Source organism: Catharus ustulatus, chromosome 9, assembly GCF_009819885.2.
Source record: "Catharus ustulatus isolate bCatUst1 chromosome 9, bCatUst1.pri.v2, whole genome shotgun sequence".
Classification (NCBI taxonomy): Eukaryota; Metazoa; Chordata; class Aves; order Passeriformes; family Turdidae; genus Catharus; species Catharus ustulatus.
The window spans coordinates 29234220-29255807 of record NC_046229.1 but is presented as its reverse complement, the minus strand read 5'-3'; the positions used below and the strand labels follow the sequence as shown (position 1 = coordinate 29255807).

Here is a 21588-nt window from a genome sequence, read left to right as displayed (position 1 = left end):
AGTGCCTGGCTGGAGCTGCGGGGCCGCGCAGCTGCTCGCTGGCATGTGCTGCCTGACGAGCCCCAGCCCCTGCCAGCCCGTCCTCTGCTCCTCCATCTTCCATCTCCTGCTAATCCTTCCTAATCCCCGAGCTGCGCACTGATCCTGCACAGCAGGGCTGGGACCCGGCGCTGTGGCTGCCCCTGTGTGTGGGGCTGTCCCCCAGCCCAGCCAGCCCCAGGCTCCTCGTGTTTGGGACAGATTTCCCCTGGTCCAGGCACGGTGCTGCCCTGCTCGCCAGATCCACGCTGGCAGGCACTGCACGTCCAGGAGGGCTGTGCAGAGTAAGTGAAATAAGGAATAAAGTCTTCTGCCAGGTTTTGTGAAAGGCTCTTTCTGTTGCATCCCATCACAGGGAGCTGCCCCCAGCCCGTGAAGGGAAGCCCAACCACTTTTTCCGTGAAACTCCTGCCTAATGCAAGGATCTGAGGCAAAACTGGGGTGGCCTGTGGGCAGTGGCTGTTACCTGCCATGGGCAGCAGCCATTCTTAACCACCAACCCCTGGCTGTGCCTGGGACACAGGAGTTTCAGGGCTGAAAAAAGGAGAAAGCTGGAGTGTGTCACCCTGGGGTGACCTTGTCACGAGGGACAGAGGGCCCTGGGCATGTGGCTGCACACGCTGCACCAGCCAAGGGTCTGCACCACGCAGGGATCACTGGTCTCTGGGCACACCAGCAGCAGGGTTTTTCCCATAACCATTTTTTATTTCCCCCACCCCCAGCCTCTTCTTGCCCTGTCACAAATCCAAGGGATCCTAGGTGCCAGAAAACATGAGAGCAGAGGAAGGCTTTCCAGCCCCAGCTCCCCTTAGGAGCAGCTCTGTCTGGGTCCATGAGTTTTTGTGGTATTTGTATCTGAATGAAGAAAAAAGAGCTGAGGGGAGTCGGTGTGGGGAGGGGAGAGAGGTGAGCCAAAGGAGAGGCAGCCTGGAGGGAGTTATTCCTTATTCATTCCTCACTTTCCCTTAATCTCTGTGCAGAGCTCTCTGCTTGACCCGCCCTAGGCAGAGGTCCCAGCCTCGCACCTTTGGATCAGACCCTGGGCAGGGATGGGGCCCTCGAGTTTTTCCCTGATGGAAAATGCATCCTTTGGTGAAAACTATTAATGTCTCCCCAGAGGCATAGCAGGCTCAGGGGTGTCCCTTGCTTGCCCCCACCCTTTGTCCCCTGCCTGGCCCTGGCTGCGCTGTCCCCACAAAAACTCAGCCTGTGCTACCCGAGTCACCTGTCCCCGCGGCAGCAGGACATCCCCACCCTCCGTGCAGGAGCAAGCCGAGCCTAAATCGGGGAAGATTAAGACACGACCAGCTAAAGCCACTTTGCTGCTGAAGCAGTATATCCGCTTGGGATTTAGCGCATTTGCAGGCAGGGATTCACACCTTTAGGTGATTTGTCTTAATTCCCCCCAGCCTGTGAGTGTGAAAAGCCCTTGGCCGGCACCTCCCGGGTGCTGGTCCTGCAGCGTAGAGAGCCCAGGCTTTCTCCTGTGGGAAGACAGCTCCCTCCTCCTTCTCTTGCACCCCTCGGCCCCAAGGCTGGAACACCAGCTGAGGCTGCCTCGGAGTGTGGAATGTGGAGGATTTGGACAGGAGACGCTTGTCAGGATGTCCTCCCCTCAGTGCATGAGACGGGAGCTGCTGCAGGCACCGGGATGATGTGATGGCACCTGCCTGCTGCCGTGGTGCTTTAGGGCTGCAGACACACGGGGTACCACAGAGGGACCCACAGGAGTGCTGTGGGGTGATTTAGGGCTGCAGACACACGGGGTACCACAGAGGGACCCACAGTGCTGTGGGGTGATTTAGGGCTGCAGACACCCCGGGTACCACAGAGGGACCCACAGGAGTGCTGTGGGGTGGTTTAGGGCTGCAGACACATGGGGTGCCACAGGGGGACCCACAGGAGTGCTGTGGGGTGATTTAGGGCTGCAGACACACAGGGTACCGCAGAGGGACCCACAGTGCTGTGGGACTGTGCTGGAGGAGGGAGTTTGCCTTCAAAATCAAAAGCTCCATAAATCCTCAGCTCCTGCCCTGCTGTGGTGGCTGCAGGGCTGGGCTGGGGCACGCTGGCTCCACAGTGGGACTGAGCCCCTCCCGGGGGCCGTGTGGCCACCTGCCCCCGCGCGGGGACCCCACAAAGCCGCACATTGTTGTGACAGCAGCTGGCCGGGGAGTGACAGGGATGCCTGCGCCTCCCGACCCAGCGGGGAGCCCGGGCCGTGCAGAACCCGCTCAGGGCATCCCCGGCCCCTCCGGCCCCACGGCAGGGTCACTCTGTCCCGTCCCGGAGCGCCGGGCTCCCGTCCCAAGGCTGCCCGTGCGCCGGGCGGGCTCTTGGCAGCTGCCCCAGCTGCCGGCAGGGAAAGGAATTGTGTGACAATGGCGGCGGAGCAGAGCCAGGCTGATGAATAATGCACGGCTGCGCCTGCGGAGCGCCAGATGTCCTGTTTACCAACACGGCGGGGCAGGGGCGCAGCTCGCCAGCCACGGGCCCTGGCACAGCCCGGACACCCAGCACAGCCCCGCACCACCCCGCACCGCCTCGCCACGGCTCCTCGAGTATCCCGGCCGTGCCTTCACGGCTCCCTGAGCATCCCCGAGCAGCCGGAGGGGTTTCCGAGATGGGAGTTTCCATGGCAACCGAGCGGAATGGAGCCGGGGGATGCTGGGGCCGGGCAGCGGGCGGGGCGGGGACGCGCTGCGCGCTCCCGCGGGGATGCGAGATGCCCGACCCCACTCGTGTCCCGGGGGCGGCTGCTGGCCGGGCTCAGCCGGGGAGGCTCCGGGCCGGTGCCTTTGGGGCCGGTAAAAACCCCACAAGCCGCGCCGCTCAACTACAACCTGTTTATTATGGAGGATTTTTCCCAGGCAAAGGAAGCCGGGAGCACTCGCGTCCCGACTTTGGTCTTTGGGGATGGGAGACAGGGCAGGGGGTGTTCTCTCCGCCGTCGGGACTGGGCACCTGCTGCGCTGGGCTGGAGCCGTACCGGGCCGTACCGAGCCGTGCCGAGCCCGGCCCCGCTCGGCCCCGCCCCGGCTCCCCCCGGGCGGCGGTGGGCGGGGGCCGGGCGGAGCGGGGCTCACGGCGCGGCACATCACAGCACGGCTCGGCACGGCTCGGCTCGGCTCTCCCGCCATGGCATCCAAGTGCCCCAAGTGCGACAAGACCGTGTACTTCGGTGAGCGCATCCCGCCCCGCATTCCCTTCCCGCATCCCAGAGCGGTCCTGGAGCTGGCGCTCATCCCCGCCTCGCCCTTCCCTGAGCCCCGGTGCGTGCCCGCCTGCCCTTTCCCCCAGCGGGATGAACCCGCAGCTCCCCCGGGCTCACCCGGGGCTCACCCGCTCCTTCTCCCCCGCGGCACCCCCGGAGCTCTGCTCTGCTCTGCCCCGCGTCCCCGGGCCGTGCTGGGGGCTGCTGGCCCTGGGCAGGGGATGTGAGTGATCCCCGCTTGCGGAGCCCTGGCTGGGTGCTGGCAGGGGGTGGCTCCTGTCCCTAGGTACCTGCTGGTCAGGGGAGCCCAGCCCACCCGGCACGGCCGCTGTGGGATGGGGCTCCCGTCATTCGGAGGATCTCTCGGGGCGGGGAAGTTGGCAGTGGCAGGTGCAAACAAAACCTTCTCCCAGCCGGTTTCTTTGATTCCCTGCAGACCTGGCCCCAGGTGTGCGGTCACCCCTCCCTGTCTCGCCTCGCAGCCGGCCCCCAGCGGGCTGTTCCCAGCTAATTAAGGTTTTGGGATTCCACGGGACTTTTGGAAAGGCGGTTCCTGGGCTCGGGGTTCTCCCAGCACGCCTGGGCCGGGTTAGGGCAGCAGGGAGTCCCTGCAGGTCCCCGAGGGCCCTGCTCGCGGTCCTGGCTGGTCAGGCTCTCTGGGAAGCGGGGCTGGCGTGGCTCTGCCAGGCTGAGGCTCGCAGGGAGGTGGGAGCAGGGCTGATCCTCGGCAGGGACTCGAGCCCCTGGGTGAGCACCCGTGGGACTGCACCGTGAGCTCAGGATGGCCCTGGGGATGGATCCAGAGCTCCAGCTGGAGCTGCTGCCCGCGGGGTCCAGCTGGCCTGGCGCTGCCTCCCTCAGCCCTCCCTGCCCATCTCCCCCCCTGCTCCGGGGTCCGGCCCCTGTTGCCTCGGTGTGTTTGTTTGGTGGAGAAATACCAAAGGGTCCTGATGATGTTTGAGCACTGGAGGCATTGGTGCTTTCATTCTTTTCCGGCCATCTCCAAGTAAACACAGGGAAATAGGAATTTGCTGTCTTCCTCCTTTAAATAAACCTATTTGTGTGTGGGTGGGACGGGTTTGGCCCCTTGGATGTCTTTCTTTGTGCGAATCTTTTCCTTTTTAAGCAGAAAATAGTGCCTGCCCGGCCAGCTGGGCACTGACCCGGGGGCAGAGTTGCTGCTCTCGCTCCGGGAATGAGCCTGCCCTGCGTGGGGGTTCGGGCTGGGCTCGGGGGCCCCTGCCTTGGAGGAGGAGGCCAGGCTGTGCCAGGAGGAATCCCCAGCAGTGTCTGTGCTCTTTTTCTCTCCCCATGTCCTGGAGGACTTGTGGGTCTCCTGAGGATGTGGTCTGGGGGGGAACAGGGGGAACCCCTGCCCAGCTGCTCTCTGCTCGGCAGGGTTTCTGTCGGTGCAGTGGACACCCTGACCCGTGTGCGGACCCACAGAGACCCGGGGAGAGGGGATGGTGGTGAGCTAAAACAGGAGCGAGCCAAAAAACTTCTATGTGCTTAGAGCTGAGATAGGCTGGAGCATGTCCCTGTTGATGCCTTGAGCTTTTCCTTGAGGAACCGCCCAGGCTCTGGAAGAATAAACCTGAGCCCGTTTATTCAGTGCATGGAAGCTCCATGCAAATTCCCAGCCGTCTTTCCGGGACGCGGATCCCGGGTTTTCCTCCCGGTGTGCCGGCGATGGGAGCTCCGCGCCCGGGCTTTGGTGTCGCTCCCGGATTCCTGGGCCGGCCCGGAGCTCAGCGGGGAGGTGATTGATTCATAAAGCCCCGCTTGTTCGGGAGCCTCGCAGTGCTGAATGAGCGCTGGCAGCTCGGGCTGCCCGGATGCCTGGGATTGCAGCGGGTCATGGGTGAGAAATGCTCCCAATGCAGAGCCCAGCGCCGCCGCTCCTGGGTACCCATGGAAAACTCATTTCCAGCGTGCCTGTTGCTTCATGCTCCCTGGAAAAATCCAGCGGGCTCCTCCCTGCGCAGTCAGGAGGATGTGGGCGTTTCCTGAGCTACAGAATGAGCTTTTTTCCTTTAAAAAGCACAGGGAAATATAAAAATAGATTTTTGGCGCTTTTTTTCTATTTTTTTTAAAGGAGGCTGAGGTCTGTGACACTGTTTCCAGGAACGGTTGGGGCTAACTTTGGACGAAGTGAATGTTTAACCGGAGGGTGCCGGGCCAGCTCCCACCCCGCGCTGGCAGGTGGCAGCGGGCTGGGCTCGGCGCTGCCTTTGGGATATCGCTTCTGGCAGGAAGGGACCGGAGTTCTCCTGCAGCCAAACAGCCACACATTCCCCCAGCTCCCTCTCGCCTTGCTCAGCCTTAAATGAGTTTTGCAGGGTCACCGGGAGCCCCGGCCAAGCCTTTCCGCCTGCCGTCCTTTCTTCCCAGAACAGCGGGGGATTGAGGCAGCAGGGGGTTTCCTGTTTTCCCATCCCGAGCACGAGGCAGGCACAAGCCCCAGGGATGCAGCGAGCACACGTGCGGCGGGGTCCGGTCCGGCTGCGGAGGGTTTTTGGGGAGCTCGCTGCACGTGCTGGGGAGCGTGAGGAACCGTGGGAGGCTCTGATTGTTTGGGAAGGGGCGTAGGAAAGCAGGTGGGAGTCACTCAGGAGCCCCTCCTGGCTTAAAGCTGCTCTCCAGCGTTGGTTTGCCGGTGGAATTCCAGAGGGGCACTGAGGACATCCGGCTGGGAAAGCGAGGAGGGCAGAAGCCCAGCACGTTGTCAGGAGCCTGCAGCAGATACCTGACCCCAGGTGTGGGGCACAGCCAGGTGTAGGGTGCAGGAGACACCTGCCCCAGGTGTGGGGTGCAGCAGGACATGGGGCACAGCCAGGTGAGGGGTGCTCTCCCTGCAGAGCACATCCCTGCCGGGTCAGCCCGGCGAAATTCAAGCTGCAGAAGCCACTGTGCAATTAATAAGTAACTGCTGTCGTTGGCTCCAGGCGGGGAGATGATGGGGCAGGAGAGGCGGGAGGGCTTGATTTCCATGACAGTCCCTAACAAAGGAAGCGGCTCAAGTGCAGTGTCGGCACAGCCCAGGGCTGGGCTCCTCGGGAGCTGCCTCCTGCCAGGGCTGGGAGTGTGAGAGGACCTTGCAGAGCAGTAACTAAGGATGCTCCACTTCCCTGCTCCCTGCCCAGAGCCCTGCTGATGGGAGGGATGCCTCTGTGGGAAGTTGAAGAACAGGCTGATTAGCATTAGTTTTTCCCTCAGGAAAAAAAAGCACGGGTTGCTGAAAATGGTCTGTGGGAGTGTGGAACAGGGTGGTGGGAGGCGTGGGTCCCCCTGCTCTTGTGTCCTGGGCTTTGCTGGGGCTCCTGGCACTGTGGTGCTGGCACTGCCAGCAGTGGGAGCAGGGCTGCTCCCGGAGCTGTGGGTGCTGGAGGCTTGGAGCTGGCAGGCAGCTCTGCCAACCCAGGGCTGCTCCTGGCTGACTCAGTTTGGTGTCTGGATTAGGGAGTCCTGCACCCATGTCCCAGCTTCTAGGCAGACAGAGATCCTCGTGTTCCCATCCTCCCTCCAGGTCCCTGGCAGGAGCAGAGGGATGGGGAGAGGTGAGGTGATGGGACGGGGAAGGAAAGGCGGAGCGGGAACGCCCAAGCAAGAAGTAATGGAAAAATCTGTCACTGCAGTGTTGCAATCCAACGCAGAGCCTGGAGCATGAGCCATGGTGCCACTTCTGCTGCTGGTGGGATGGTGGTGCCCCTTGCTCCTGCCAAGGGCCCTGAAGCTACCAGGGAGGTGATGGAGGGAGACAGGTCCTGGTATGAGGATGGGGAGAGCTGTGCCACCATCCTGCTGTGCACTTGCTGTGGGGAGCACCAGTGCTGCGGCCCCGAGGGAGACTCTGAGCATCCTCTGAGCCCTGGGCCAAACAGGGAGGTGAGGAGCCATGGAACAGGAGGGGCACTTTGACAAGCTTGGCTGCTCCAGCACATCCCAGAATCCTGCTCTTGCTGAAAAGGGCCAGGGAACTGTCTTATTCTCCCAGCACTGCCTGCCAGAGATGACATCTCGGTGTGCAGAAGGAAGGAACAGTGTGCACTGAACCAGCAGCTACCCAGGGAGTGGTTTGTGTGTGTGTGCCTGCCCAGCTCTCCCTGGCCATTCTGCCCTGGCTGTGAGCAGGGAGGGCTGCACGTGGGCCTCTGGTTTTTCTGGTGCTGTCCCCCAGCAGTGTGGGCTGCATCCCCAGCACCCCCTGGGGTCCTGCCTGTCATGCCTCATATGCAGGGCTGCTGTGGAAAGCACTGATTCCTTGTGCTCAGGATCAGCTGGAAGCACTGCTGATCCTCTCCCAGCACAGACACAGCCCAGCTGCCCAACCTGATGCTGCTTGGTGAATCCCTGTTTGGTGAGGGACTTGCTGGAGGCTGCCCTGGCCCTGCAAACCAGAGTGGGAGATTGGAGGCTCCTGGCCAGGGACGTGCCAGGATGTGCCAGAGGAGAGGCAGGGAGCAGCAGGGTGGACAGGAGCATTGTTGTGCATCAGGGCTGTGACTGGAAGTCAAACCCCCTTCTCTTGCACCCGAGTGGCTCAGATCCCAGGGCAGACCTTGTCTCTGGCAGTGGGAGCCCCCCCAGAATATTCCCTGCTCCCCCTGGCTGTGTTCTGTGGCAAGGCTGTGCTGAGCTGGCTTTGTTGCACACTTGGAGGGAGCCCAGCGAGCTGGAGGGCTGCCTTGCCTTGCCTTGCTGCAGGGAAGCTAAATATACACACTTGGCCACAAATCAGGGTGCGGTGTGAGCGTCAGGCTGCGGGATGGGGGAGAGGAGCTGCCCAGGGCAGGGCAGGGGCTGAGGGGCTCGGGCAGGCACTGCAGATGCTGAGCAGGGCAGAGTGGCTGGGGTACAGCGTGGCATGGCAAGGGTAGGAAACCCTCAGCCTGTCCTTCCACCTTTTCCATCTCCTGGCCACTTGGTGAGGAGCTGGGGAAGGGATGAAGCTGCTGGCTCATGGTTCTTGGCTTTGTTTCCAGCCATTTACCAGGCTCCTCTCCTTGCACTTCTCTTTCTTCATTCCTTTGTGTCTGCAGCTGCTTTGAAGTGCATCTACAGCCAGCCTGACAGCATCCCTCTCTGCCAGGGATGCCTGTCGCTGGATCCCTGTGGGCATTTGGCATCCTCACTGCCAGACTTGCCTTTGCCAGCCCTTCCCCGTGTTCTCCCAGGGCTGTGGTAGGATGGATGGGGCACAGCCCAGCCCTTTGCAGAGACGCAGCTGCAGCTAGGGTTCCTTTTCGGAATAAGCCTCCTCCTGGGAGCAGCACTGACGTCAGGCTGTGGAAATACCTGTGCGAGAGCCTGGGGCTGGCTCGGTGCGGCCGGCGGCACAGAAACTGGGAGGAGGGACGCTCTCTTCCCATGCTGAGAGGATGCGCCCACCCCTGGCCCGTGCCAGCTGCTTTGTCTGGGCACGGAGGGTAATTTAGGGCTGAGCCGCGTTGTGTCTAGGGCGGGGCTGCTCTGGAGCCATGGGATCAGTCTGCCTTGTCAGTCCCCTCGGCAGTGTGGGCTGCATCCCCCGCACAGGGCAACCCCATCCCCCAGCTACCAGCCAGACCTCTCCTCGGGGGTGTTCCCCCCAGATTTATTATCCATGGGCACCCCACACGGGGCTGGCAAACCCCTGAGTCACACACACCGTGGCAGAGGCCAAATTCCTGCAGTGAAGCACCCTGCCCTGCCAGGGGGTGCTGGTTTAAATCCGGCTCTTTGTAAGGGGGGCGTTCAGGGGCCAGAGCAGGATGTGCGTGCAATATCTGAAAACAGCGGAAAAAAAATGTCTGCTGCAATTGTGCCCCTTCCACTTGCCCAGTTATCTTTGTGACTAGAATGAGAGAAGAGAAACAGCAGGTCGGATTTTGGATATAAGCATTAGCTCGCTGCTCTGTTTGCTCGGCGTGATGCTGAGAGCACAGGGAGTGGCCCTTGGTGGCACAGGCTGGGGCAGTGCCACGTCTGCCCTGTGCCACCCCCTGCTCCCCGCTCGGAGCTGACACAGCCCCGGGGTGCTCCTGCAGTGCCGGGGGTGCCGGGGTGAGCGGGGGCTGCCCCAGCAGCAGCAGGATGCGGCCAGAGCCTTTTCCTCTGCAGCTGATGCAATAGCGGAGCAGCTGTGGCCGAGTGACAGGAAATCTGGGCGCTGGTCCCTTCCCTGCGCTGTGATTTATGGCACGGCGTGGCCGCAGGCTGCTGCCCTGGAAATGGGCTGGGGTGGCTCCAAGCTGCTTCCTCCGCTCCGTGCGAACAATGCCTTCTGGAAAGGCATCCCGGCTGTGCCGCTCCCGGGTGCATCCCCCGGGAATCCTTGTTTGCAGCCGGAGGATGCCGGACCAGCCTTCGGGAGGCGGGGGCACTCCCGTGGTTCCCGGGCTGTCCCGGTGCTCCTGTCCGCCTCCTCCCTGCTGCCCCATCCGCTGCCACGCATCCCTCCTGCATCCAGCAGGGAGGAGCAAGGATTTCCATCTGCTGAAATATTATTTGGGGGGACGTCTCGGGGGGAGCAGGAAGGAGCTGGTGGGGGCTGTGGCCGGCTATAATTGCCATGGCCTCTGGAAAACATCCGCCGGGAGCTTCCTCCCTGCTTTGTAGCCGTGGCCGTGACGGCTGGGTCGGGGCAGGGGGGGAGCTCGGGGTGAGCGCAGCCTGGCCCGGCTGTGTGTGCATCCACTGTGACAAAGCCGAGTGGTTCTTTGGCCCCGAGCCCCTGGCTCGGCTTTCAGCCCATCACGCTCCGTTTCCCTCCCTGGTCACCCCGGGGAGGAGCCCGTTCCTGCCGGGAGGATGCAGGGCTGCTGCAGTGGGGTGCTGGAATGTCTGTATTCACCTTGCTTTGGGGGATCCCTGGAGAGCCTGGGGGCTGCTCATCCTGCTCCTGCTTCTCTGCTCCCAGAGGCAGATGAAGGCTGCAGAGGAAAAGGAGGACAGCTCTGGCCCTGGTTCCTTCTTCGTGTGCTGCCTTCTGGGAGGGGCTGGGGAGACATGGGCCCTCCCGAGCCCCTGGGCTTGGAGCCAGCAGGGATTAGCCCTGGCAACTTTGGGCAGGCAGGCCAGACCCCAGGCTCTGCTGGGGCATTCCTTTGCCCTGCTGTCTGCTCCTGCCGGGGTTTGGCTCATCAGCAGGAGATAGATTTGGAGTTTTTCCAACTGATGTGAGTCCCCGAAGGCCATCTTCCATGTGCTTGCTTGGGATGCTCTCAGGAGTCTCCTGTGCACCCTGGTGCAATGGCTCTGGCTCTGCCCCGCTGCCCCTCCCACCATCCTGCCTTGCACTGGGATGGAATTTTTGGGTGGTGATGCCATTGTTTCGGCTTATCTTGGCCTGGTGGCATGCCCGGGTGCAGCTGTTTGCCTTGGGAGGAGGGTGGCAGCCAGGACCTGCCCTTTGGGGAGCCCTTGACCCCCATCTCGACCGGGTGCACACAGGTGACATTTGCTGAGGTCCTGGGGACAAACCCCACATCGTGGAGGAGGTTTCTCGTGGAGCGGGGCCGGCTCCGGTTGCGCTTTCACTCGCTCGTTAAATATTTTATTTGGCTCTCCTGATTTAGTTTTACGGTGGCTTTAACGGGCTCACGCTGTTTTCCAGCTGTCTCTGCACATGTGCCAGGCAGAGGGAGGACCAGCAGGAATCTGTGGGGACACAAGGCAGCCCAGGAGCTGGGAGGGAGAAGGGATGGTGCTAGGCTGGGGATGCAAGAGGAGTGCTGGCAGCCTGTGCTGCCTCCCGGGGTGCTCCTGGAGACCTGCAGCTCCGGGCCAGACGGAAGGATTGTGTTTGTATTCATACAGCCAGCCTCAAAGCATTTGCCTGGCCTGAATTTGCCCACTTGATGCTGTTCTCAGTGCTGGCAGCGAGTTGTGGCCATGCAAGGACGGTGGCTGTGAGCCCACCCGCACGTTGTGCCTGTCCCCAGGCTGGGGGCGAGGGGGACAAGTGTTTCCCAGTGCCAGATGTCCATCCTGGGTGACAGTGGAGGCTGGCTGTCCTCCCCTCCTCCGGGAGCATCTCTGGAGCTGCAGCTGAGCTCCCCAGGCTGTGCGTGGGGGGAGTGTGGCTGCACGGGCGGGGTGGGCATGGAAACGCCAAATATTTGAATGGGAGTGAAGTCATTCCGGGTAACGTGGCGGGTAAAAATAGACACGGGGAGCAGGAAAGAAAACGCTACCGTTGCTGGACTGGCGCGTGGGAAAGCACGGCTGTGGGATGGCAGCTGTGTGGGGTCCTGCTTTCAGCTGGGATGGGGCTCAGCTTCTTCTGAACAGCTGGTGCAGTGCTCCGAGGGTTGGAGGTTGGGAGTTTGTGCCCAGAGGGCTGCGGCAGAGTGGCTCCTGTTTCCTGATGTGCACAGTGTGAGCAACCTTTGTGAGCGAGTGCAGCCCCCCACGGTTCCCACAGCCTTCAGTCCCACAGGGCGTGCTGGGCACGGCTCACCCCTCTCTCATGTCCCCTGCAGCTGAGAAGGTGTCCTCCCTGGGCAAGGACTGGCACAAGTTCTGCCTGAAGTGCGAGCGCTGCAACAAGACCCTGACGCCGGGTGGGCACGCTGAGGTAAGAGCTGCCAGGGTGGGAGCTGTGCTGGCACGCTGTGCTGGCATGGGAATCCAAGAACAGGGCTGGGGAATCCAGGAACAGATATCTGGTGCCGTGTGGGGCATGCAAGCCCAGGAGAACACGCTGTGGCTGCTGCGTGCACAGCCCTGGGCAAGCCACAGAGTGGTGCTGGCACCACGTGTGTGTCCCTGTGGTGAGACTTGGCATGCCCCAGGAAGCTCTGGAAGCTCCAGGCACTGGGCAGGCTCGTTTGGACATTGCACAGGCTTTGGAGAGGTGTGTGTGCCAAGAGCCTGCACTGCCCTGTGGTTAAAAACACCAGGAATGGGGAATGCCTGGATTGCCATGACAGCGAGAGCTCGGTGCTGGTGCTCTCTGTGCCTGGAGTGTGATGCCACAGCCACTCCCCAGCCCCTGGGCGTGTGAAGGCGCCACGCTGGTGGTGGCAGCTGCTCAGGCTTAGGGACAACTGTGTTTTTGCTGAGCGGTGTCCCCGTGTGACACCCGGTGCCCCGGGTTTGCACGGCACCTGTCATTCCACAGTGTCACCAGCTCCTTAGCTTGGCTGTGGCAGGGACAGCCGTGCTGGTGGCCCCCAGCCCGTGGGGAAGCAGGGCCTGCCCTGCCAGCGAGGTGGATCTGTGCTCCAGGCCAGGAAAATCCCAGATTTGCTGCTTCTCCATATAAGGTTGGGTTCTGTTCCCATAGGGGATGGCAGCCAAGCCCCACACACTGTGCCGAGAGCAGATTTGGCCCTTCCCTGCTTTTCCTCCCTCCTTTTGAGGAGGCTAGGTTGGAAAGGTGTCGCGGGGAGACCAGTCAAATGTTTACCCTCCCCTCTGGCACGGTAACGCTGTGAGCACACTCACATTTATGCCTTGCAATATTTTGCAGCTGCCTTTGGCCAGCCCACAGCCTTCTGGCTCCCCCAGCCTCACCTCTGGCTGTCCCAGCACCTCTGCTCAGCTGCCACCCTGCCCTTGGTGGGCAAGGAGCCCTTGCCTTGCAGCAGAGGGATGGAGGGCAGGAGCAGGGCTGGGATGCTGAGCAGGAGATGGGGTGGGATCCTGGTTTTCCAGCCAGGCCCTGCTGGCTGGCCCCCTGCCCCAGCCACAAACACTCTTTCTTTTCTCTTGGACTGGGTTCCAGCTGGCCCATGAGAAGCGGCTGTGGGGAGTTCCGGGGCTTATCGCCTGTCTCATGGCTTCCTGTGATAACGGCCCCAGACGATAGCGGTCCGTAGCAGCTGGGCTGGGCTCTGATCCTGGCCCAAGGCAGGGAAGGGCGAGGCTCAGAGCTCCCACGGTGCTCAGAGCTCCCAGAGCGGGCTGGCTGTGCACAGGGGCTGAGGGGTGAGGCGATGCCCGGTGCCCATGGAGGTGCCCATGGCTGAGCAGCCCCAGGGCATGACCCGTGCACAACAGCCAGAGTGGCTGATGCAGGAGTGCTCAGGTGGGTTAGGCTGGTGCTGCAGACCCAGAGCTGGGTGCATTTTAGGGTGTAGGCGTGCCTGTGCTGGTCTCTAAACACCAGGTGCCCCTGGGGGAGCCGTGGTGGCCACTCAGCACCCTAACAGTGCCCTCTCTCCCCAGCACGATGGGAAGCCCTTCTGCCACAAGCCCTGCTACGCCACACTCTTCGGCCCCAAAGGTACGTCTGTGTGCCCCAGGCTGCTTGTGCAGAGGAGAGAACTTCTGGAGGGAAGGAAGGAATCTATTCTGACAGCTGCCCTTTTTTTTTTTTAATATTTAAAAAAACAAATTCCCATTCAGACAGAAGGTGGAGTTACTCTCCCATCCCAGATGTGGCTGGGTCAGGAGAAAGCAAGCCAGGGCTGAAGTGCAGCAGTGGCCCCTGGCTGGGCAGGGCTGGGGGAGGTGGGACAGGGGCTGGGGGGACAATGGACACCCCAGGGCTCCCAGGCAGCCCCTCTGTGCCCCTCTGCAGGGGTGAACATCGGTGGGGCCGGCTCCTACATCTACGACAAGCCGCAGATCGAGGGGCAGACAGCTCCGGGACCCATCGAGCACCCAGTGAAGGTGGAGGAGAGGAAGGTGAATGCTGCACCTCCCAAGGGACCCAGCAAAGGTGAGGGGCAGGGCAGCACCAGCAGGACTGGCCCTTTGCCATGCTGGGCAGTCAGTGCACAGCCACCGTGTTTGGTGATGCTGTGGCTGCAGGGTGTGGTGCGTGGGGTTCTCCCCACCTGGCTGAGATGTCCCCCCACTTCCCAGGCATGTGTCCTCTTCTCTTCCAGCCTCCAGTGTCACCACCTTCACCGGAGAGCCCAACATGTGCCCACGCTGTGGCAAGAGGGTCTACTTTGGTAAGGTGGCCAGTGGGCAAGGTGTGCTTGCTTGGGAGTGACAGCCCCACAGGGTGACACGGCCCCACAGGGTGGCACAGCCCCACAGGGTGACACAGCCACACAGGGTGACATGGCCCCACAGGGTGACATGGCCCCACAGGGTGGCATGGCCACACAGGGTGACATGGCCCCATGGAGCTGGGCTCTGTGTAGGAACCCTGGGCATGCAGAGAGGCTGGGAGTGGGGTTTGGATCAGAGAGGGGGTTGTAGGCACAGAGGGATGACCCTTCAGGGATGGGTCCTCTTGGATATACTCCTGGCTGCAGGGCTTTATCCACATTGTGTCCCCTGCTGTCACCTCCCACGTGGTAATCGCTGTCCTCAGCCATCCTGTGTCACCTGTGTGGCACCACAGGGGTGTGGGAGGCTGCAGATCCCGAGGGATTTCCTGGGATTTTGTGATATCCCCATGGGGAATGTTGCCCTCAGCATGTTGCAGGGGGCTGGTGTGACCCTCCCTCCTTGTCCTTGTCCCACTCCAGCTGAGAAGGTGACCTCGCTGGGGAAGGACTGGCACCGTCCCTGCCTACGCTGTGAGCGCTGCAGCAAGACGCTGACCCCGGGGGGGCACGCCGAGGTAAGGGTGTGCCAGCCTCAGAACCCTGGCTGCACACCTGGGAATGCCAGGGGGGTGTGGCTGGGATGTCCCTGGCCATCCTGGTCCTGGCTGAGATGTCCCAGGCCATCTTGATGGCACCCAGGGCCTTTGCAGGAGGGCAGGGCTGGGAGGAGCAGCCCCTCAGCCTGGCCAAGTGCTGGGGTTCTTGGGGTGTCTGCTGGGCAAGAGCACGAGGGGTGTCCAGCCACGTCCTGGGCACAGGATTTGCCCTGGCCCCAGCCCAGGTGACAGGATTCTCTCTCTGTCCCCACAGCACGATGGACAGCCGTACTGCCACAAGCCCTGCTACGGGATCCTCTTCGGGCCCAAGGGTGAGCACTGCGGGCACACGGGGTGGGCACCCAGCCCCTCTCAGTGCTCATGCCACCACCCAGAGGGGACACCTCCCTGGAGCATGACCCTGTCCTCACCTCCTGTTTCTTGCCCCGTGCAGGTGTCAACACCGGAGCTGTGGGGAGCTACATCTACGACAAAGACCCTGAGGCGAAGAACCAGCCCTAAGCAGCGTCCCCAGCTGCCACACGCTCTGTGCCCCCCTGTACTAACCTCCTGCTCCCACCTGAGCAGACCCTCACCAGGCTGGCCACGGAGCTGTGCCCTCTCTGCTGTCTCTACTCCTCTGGGCAGGACAGCCCTGCCCCTGGGTTATTATTATCATAGTCTCTAATATAAGCTTCAGTGTTTTAAGGCAAAGGTAGAAGGGATCTCCGGTGGTTCCCAATGTGCTCTGCCCTCCCCAGCCCTCCCACCAGCCCCCCGAGGGTGGGAGGCAGCAGGGCAGGTCCCCACATGTCCCTGTGTGCAGGGGATGGTGAGTGGCATGGGAGGGTGCTCCAGGCTGTCCCTCAGTGCTTGGGGTTGGGGTGAGGGTGCCCAGCCCTCTTCCTCCACCAGCTGCTGGAGATGTGGGACACCTGGCAGCACTGTCCTTCTGCTGGTCCTTCCCAGGCTCCCTGAGTCCCACCGCTGTCCCTGTCCACTGTTAGGTCTGGCACCTCCCTACATCCCCTGTAGGTGCCTCCAGGCAGGTGTCCCACCCTGCTCTGCAGGCTGGTTTAGGTTGGTGTCCCCCAGCCTGATCCCCCTGGCAGCTGCAGCCCTGGTGGAAGGGGCTCTCCCCTCCTCTCCCCTCCCACCTTTGGAGGACAGAGCACATTGGGCTGGTGGCCTGGCCAGCAGGACCCTCCCCTGCTTCCCAGAGTCGGAGGTTTCTCCTTGTTGTCGTTTATTTATAAGCAGTTGTAAATGTGCTCCTCGCTTTGGAGAATGACACGTGCCCCCCACCTCCCCCGTCCCCCCGTGCACGCCCAGCCCTGCTGCTGCCCAGGAGAACGGGGAGGGGGCTGGGGCAGGGGGTGCCAGCACCCCGCTCCCTTCAGGCTCCCTGTGCTGCTGCAGGGCTGACTTTTGTTATTCGCTGACAATAAAGGTTTTGAGAGATGTGCTGTGCAGCTCAGCTGCTCCGGGCGGAGGTGAGGGAACCTGTGCACACCACGCAGCATCCCTGGGCTCCCATGACCCTGTTGCTGGGGCTGGCTCCTCCTGGGGCCGGCTGAGCAGCTCCACTTGTGCCCTGCAAGCACAACAGGCTTGTAGGAAGCTGTGCTGGCCCTGCAGATGGGATGGGGTGGGGTGGGATGTGCCCTTCCAGCTTTGGGGAGTGGGAAACGAGTGAAGATCAAGAACAGCCATTGTTCCCCCAGCCTTGGGCTTGCTGAGCAGGGCTGGCATGGGGGAAGCTCGGCCTGGCAGCAGCAGGGCAGGAATGCAGTGTGGGGGCACTGGCCAGCCCCTGTGCAGGCAGATCCCAGCCCTGCTGCCAGGCCTGCCTGCAGCCATCATCTTGCTCTTCCCCCTTGGAGCTGGGCGGCTGGAGAGTGAGGCACGGAGCTTTGGGCTGCCAAACCAAACACAGCTTCTGGGAACTGCTGCCCGGGCTCGTCCCTTCTGTCACGTCCTGGCAAGAGCCCCTGGGGACCCAGGCATCCCCCTGGCCCCGTGTGCGGGGACAAACAGCGACAACAGACACTGTGCTGAATGCAGCCAGCCCAGCACTGCTCCGCTGCCCAGGAGAAGGGCTTGGTTGCCAGCCACAGCCTCTGCCTTGCTCCCTGCCTGGGCACAGCTGCAGGACAGGCACAGCAGTGACATTCCAGCTCAGAGCAGTGGATTTTCCCTGCTGGCAGCGATCCCTGGAGCCCTTTCCCAGGCGCAGAGGGCTCGGCAGCGCAGCTCTGGGTTGGCAGCATGCTCACTGTGTTGGTGTTTTGCTGGGGTTTCTATAGAGACCTGACCCCGGGGATGCTTTAGGGACAAGGCTGCGGTGTAAATCAGAGCAGTGTCACTCTGCTGGCTCCTCCCCTGACCCGCAGCTGGGCCCTCACTGCCAAAATTTGCCAAGTTTGCCCCGTGCAGCAGCAGTGGTGCCCATCGCTCATCCCACTGGAGCTGCCAGCACCGCCTCTGGCACAAATCCATGTCCCCTTGCAACTCTCATTTCCCATCTTTAATTAACGAGCTTCATGTGCCAGCCTCCCTGTGCTAGCCTGTGGCCATCCCCTGCAGCAGGGAGCTTCCCTGATGTCCTGCACAGGCTGATTTTCCTCCCCAGCACCTCCCTGGCCCCAAAATGTGCACCAGCCAGGCTCAGCAATGCCAACAGGATCCCACCATGGGCTGATTTCCCTTCAATTCCTCCTTTTTTTTTTTTTTTTTTTTTTTCTGTATTTGTTACATTTTTCTTTTTCCCCATGAGAGTTTTGCCGAAGGAATGCAATGAAATTAAAAATAGACAAAATTCAGCTCTGCTGCCCAAGGGAGTGCTGGGAAGCCTGCAAATATCACAGCATCCTGCTAAACCAAAGAGCACAAGCTGGCTGCTTGGGCTCTGGGTGGGCTCTGGGTCCCCTCACCCTTGGGACTGGGCACCTTTTGTGACACAAAGTGTCCCCCAGGTACAGCAGGCATTAAGAACAGGAACCTGAAGGCTATGGGAGGGCTGTATGGGATGTTGGGATGATGCTGAGGGCTGTCCCTGTGCTGGTGGGTCAGTGTGGGGCACACACACAGCAGAGTGGCACTTTGCTCAAGCACCTCAGAGGCTGCTCTGGCCTCGAATCCTTGGTGCATTTTTGTATTTATTTTTGGGAGGCCTATGTGAGCTGAAAGTGCTCCTTTACTTGAGGCTTGGAAAACATCCTTCCCCTCAGGGATGTAAAATATTTTATTTTTTTTTTCAACTTGGACTTGCCAGTGGGCTAAAAAAGTCGGAGGGCTCTGGTGATTACAGACATGCTCTCCAGGGTACAGATGAAAATAGAGAACAAAGTGGATGCAGCTTTGCTTGGAAATCCCCCAAGGCCTATGAATTTGTCCTGGGTCATTTCAGTTGCTGACTCCCAGGTTTCCTGGGAGCCCAGCAGAGCTCAGCAGAGAACTCACCAGCTGGTCAGACTGTTCTGAGGGCAGTCTGGGTGATGGGTGCCAGCTTGGGTGTCCCCAGGCCGCAGGAGGAGCAGGATTGTCACCTAGTGGTGCTTCTCAACACAAGGCTGAGGGTGTCCATGCCACCGGGAATGGGGCTGCATGGCTTGTGCCATCCCTCATGACCCACCAAAGGGATGGAGAGTGCACAAAGGCTGCTCCTAGAGAGGCACAGCACACAGGGAAAACAGCAGGGATGGACTCAAAAGGGGGAGGAATGATGAGGGCAGCCCTGGGTACATCTGAGCCAGTCCATGCAGGGAAGGGAGATGGAACCATCACGGTGTGGAGGGGTCCTGGAATGCAGGGAGATGGCAGGACAGGATGGCTCTGGGATGCTGGGAGCCAGAGCAGCACAGCTGGGCAGGGAGGCCAGACAGATTTAAAGCATTTGCTGGGAAGTCGAAGAACAGGAGCCAGCAGGATGAAGTGCTGGAAGATGTGATTTAAGATGGGATATTAAAAGTGACCCAGTAAGCACAGCTTGTTTCCACACGGGCCAAGAGCTGGCTCAGCTACTCCCTGGAGTGGGCAGAGGGGCTCTTCCTGGCCTGCCTGAGCTTTGGCTTGGTCCCAGGGGCAGGTTAAATACTGGCTGTAAATACTGCAGAGGGTGCAGGAGGGCCTGCAGGGATGAAGAAGGAATGGCACAAAACCAAGCACAGGAGAAGGATTTGGGCTGTAAATCCTTGTGCCAGGGCAGTGCCCTGGAGCATGGGGCAGGGAGAGCTGTGGGTGCAGGCTCTGGCTGTGACACTGGGGAGGGAGGGGCCACCCCAGGATGCAGGCAGAGATCAGTCTTCAGCTTTTCAGGTAGGGTGAGCAGCTGGGAACCATCCCGGGGAGCTCAGGGGGCTCCTGGAGTGCCCTGGGGCAGACTGCCGGTCATGGTTGTGGGTTGGAGACAGACACATGACTCAAGGCACTGAGATCATGGGACAAACAGTGTGGTTTATTGTTTTGAACTCTCTTTTATAGGGGGTTCAAAACTCCTGTGCAGGGATAACTGATTGGTCAGGGTCCCAGCACCACCTAGCTCCCTAGATAGTGATAAGTTTGCATTTAGGATTGATCAGGGTTGGCTGAGGTCTCCTGTTTGAGTTCAAATCTATCTTATCACTGCTCACTTAGGCACTGGCTTATTTCTTTTCTAGAATGAATGAGGCTAGATGAACTGGATTTATGCAATGGCCAGATTTATCTGTCAGCTACACGGGATGGAGGTGTGCAGGCTGCTGATGGCTGTGCAAACCTGGGACTCCTCCTCCCCTCCCCTCTCCTGCTCTGCCCTGGCCCTCTCTCATGCCTGGGAGTGTCAGAGCACCGTAGTCACATCCTTTTCACCTTCCTGCTCTGCTGCCACGGCATGACCACGCCGAGCAGCGTGCTCACAGAGAGAGCAAACACTTCTGCACCCGTTTGCCTCACCTCCAGTGAATTTTTAACCAGGAATTAAAGGTGTGGCGTCAACAGCCTGGAGTCAGCCCAGGGCACGTAGTGCTGCCAGGGAGGCTGGGGAGGTGATCCCTGGCACAGATCCCTGGGAGTAGCCCCTGGGCAGTGTCCAGGGTCCCTGCCAGCCCCCAGCACCCATGTGCATCTCCCTGGCAGGCAGAGGCAACGCCTCCTGGACACCAGGCAGCTTTCCAAAGCAGCAGAGACTGCTTCCTTAAGAATCCTGGCTCCATTCGATAGCCACAATAGAAACAGCCAGGCCATGCCAGGAAAATGTACCAAATCCTCCCCCAGCAGGATTTAGCCAGGAGGTTTCCTCAGGCTGCCACTAATGGAAAGCTTGCAGGAAAGAGCAGATGGCAGCAGAGTCTCTGGCCAGACTGTACTCAGAGAGACTGGGGGAGCCTGGGTGAAATTGGAGGAGATTTTCCACATCTTGGCGGGCTTGGAAAGGCTGCCACACCCTTCTGTCCCACTTCGGGAAGTCGCAGCTGTGTCCCTGCTGTGCCCCCACGTGCGCAGCCCTGCGCTCTCCATCCACCTTTGCTATTGCTCGTGCAGTGTACCATTAACCCAGCCATGATAATTCACACCCTGCCTCTGAGGGTGAGAGCTGACCCGACGAGGTGCTGTGGGGGCAGCCAGCTGCCTGAGCTGGCCTGGGAGCGTTTGTACAGTTTCAGCTGGAAGCAGACATGTGATTGCCCGTGCCCGCGGCAGGACAGCTCTGCACTGTGTCCCCAAGGGCACTGAGCACAGATTTTGGTGTGGCAGCGAGCGTCTCTCACAGGCTCAGACCATTTGGGGCTTTACAGCAGCAGTGGCAGCGTGCTGGTGGGTGTGCCACAAACCCCACAGCATCCCTTTCCAAGCCCCCCACTCCTGGAAGGCCTTTCCCGCTGCTGTCTTGCTCCCAATTGCTCCCAGCCTGTCAGCTTTATGAAGATGTATCCCAGAGGTTCTCCTCAGGGTGTAATTTGTCCTGACAGCCGCCTTCGTGCCGTTGTTTTCCTGTCTGTCTGGTAATGGGATTAGCCACGTGCAAATCCGGAGGTGATGGGAGGGGAGTGGGGGGAGAGCCCTCCAGCCCCTGTTGCAGGGCTCACCGAGCAGCTCCACGGGCCTTTTGATGGGATCACACGCCTGGCAGCTCCCCCAGCTTCTGCCAGCCTTGTTCCAAGCCATCCTATAATTTTCTTGTCAAATTAGAGTTCCACGCTGGGCTTTGAAGCGCATATTTTACGGCAGAGTCTTGGCTGAGGGGGCCTTTGACTTGCACAAGCATGGGCTGAAGTGTGGCCAGGGAGGGAGATCTTGCAGTTGTGACAGTGCTGGGACAATGCTCTCCCTCTTTGTGAGGGTGCTGGGGGCTGTGAGAACTGTGGAAGCCCCTACCCCACTCCAGCAAGGTGGGGCAGCCTGGAGCTGCTGCCCAGGCAGATGGGCTAGCCTGCTACATGGAAATAGCTGCTTTTTCCTTGCTGTGCTAGCAAAACAAACCCAAATTGGCTTATGTCACCGCCCTGCCTGCAAAAATGCCAGTGGCTTTTCCAGTTGTTGCTGCAGGAGTCAAGATGCTTGAGGGAAATACTTGGGCAGGCAGCTCTGGCACACCCAGGAGCTCTTGACTCACAACTCTGCCCCAGCAGCCCAAGAAACTCTTGGGGGCTGGAGGCACCTTGCACAAAATACACCACAGATGGAGCTGGGGAGCTGGTGCTGGCCCTTGCCAAGGGAGGGATAGCCCTGGCCATAACAACGCCAGCCAAACAAACAAATGAAACAGCCCAGGTTTTCCCAGGGCTGTTGCCATGCCATCGGGGAAGCACTGGCGCCGGATGCTTCAGGA

General features: G+C 60.8%; 1 protein-coding gene across 1 annotated transcript; it reads left to right on the top strand.

The window, feature by feature from the left end:
- The first annotated feature begins 3072 nt into the window (after positions 1–3072).
- On the top strand, positions 3073–16241 carry CRIP2 (cysteine rich protein 2). Its single transcript, XM_033067841.2, has 8 exons — positions 3073–3220; positions 11716–11810; positions 13406–13463; positions 13761–13901; positions 14071–14139; positions 14665–14759; positions 15055–15112; positions 15235–16241. Exons 1-8 carry the CDS (start codon positions 3178–3180, stop codon positions 15300–15302), a joined length of 627 nt encoding a protein of 208 aa, XP_032923732.1. The 5' UTR covers positions 3073–3177; the 3' UTR covers positions 15303–16241.
- Positions 16242–21588: the final 5347 nt, after the last annotated feature.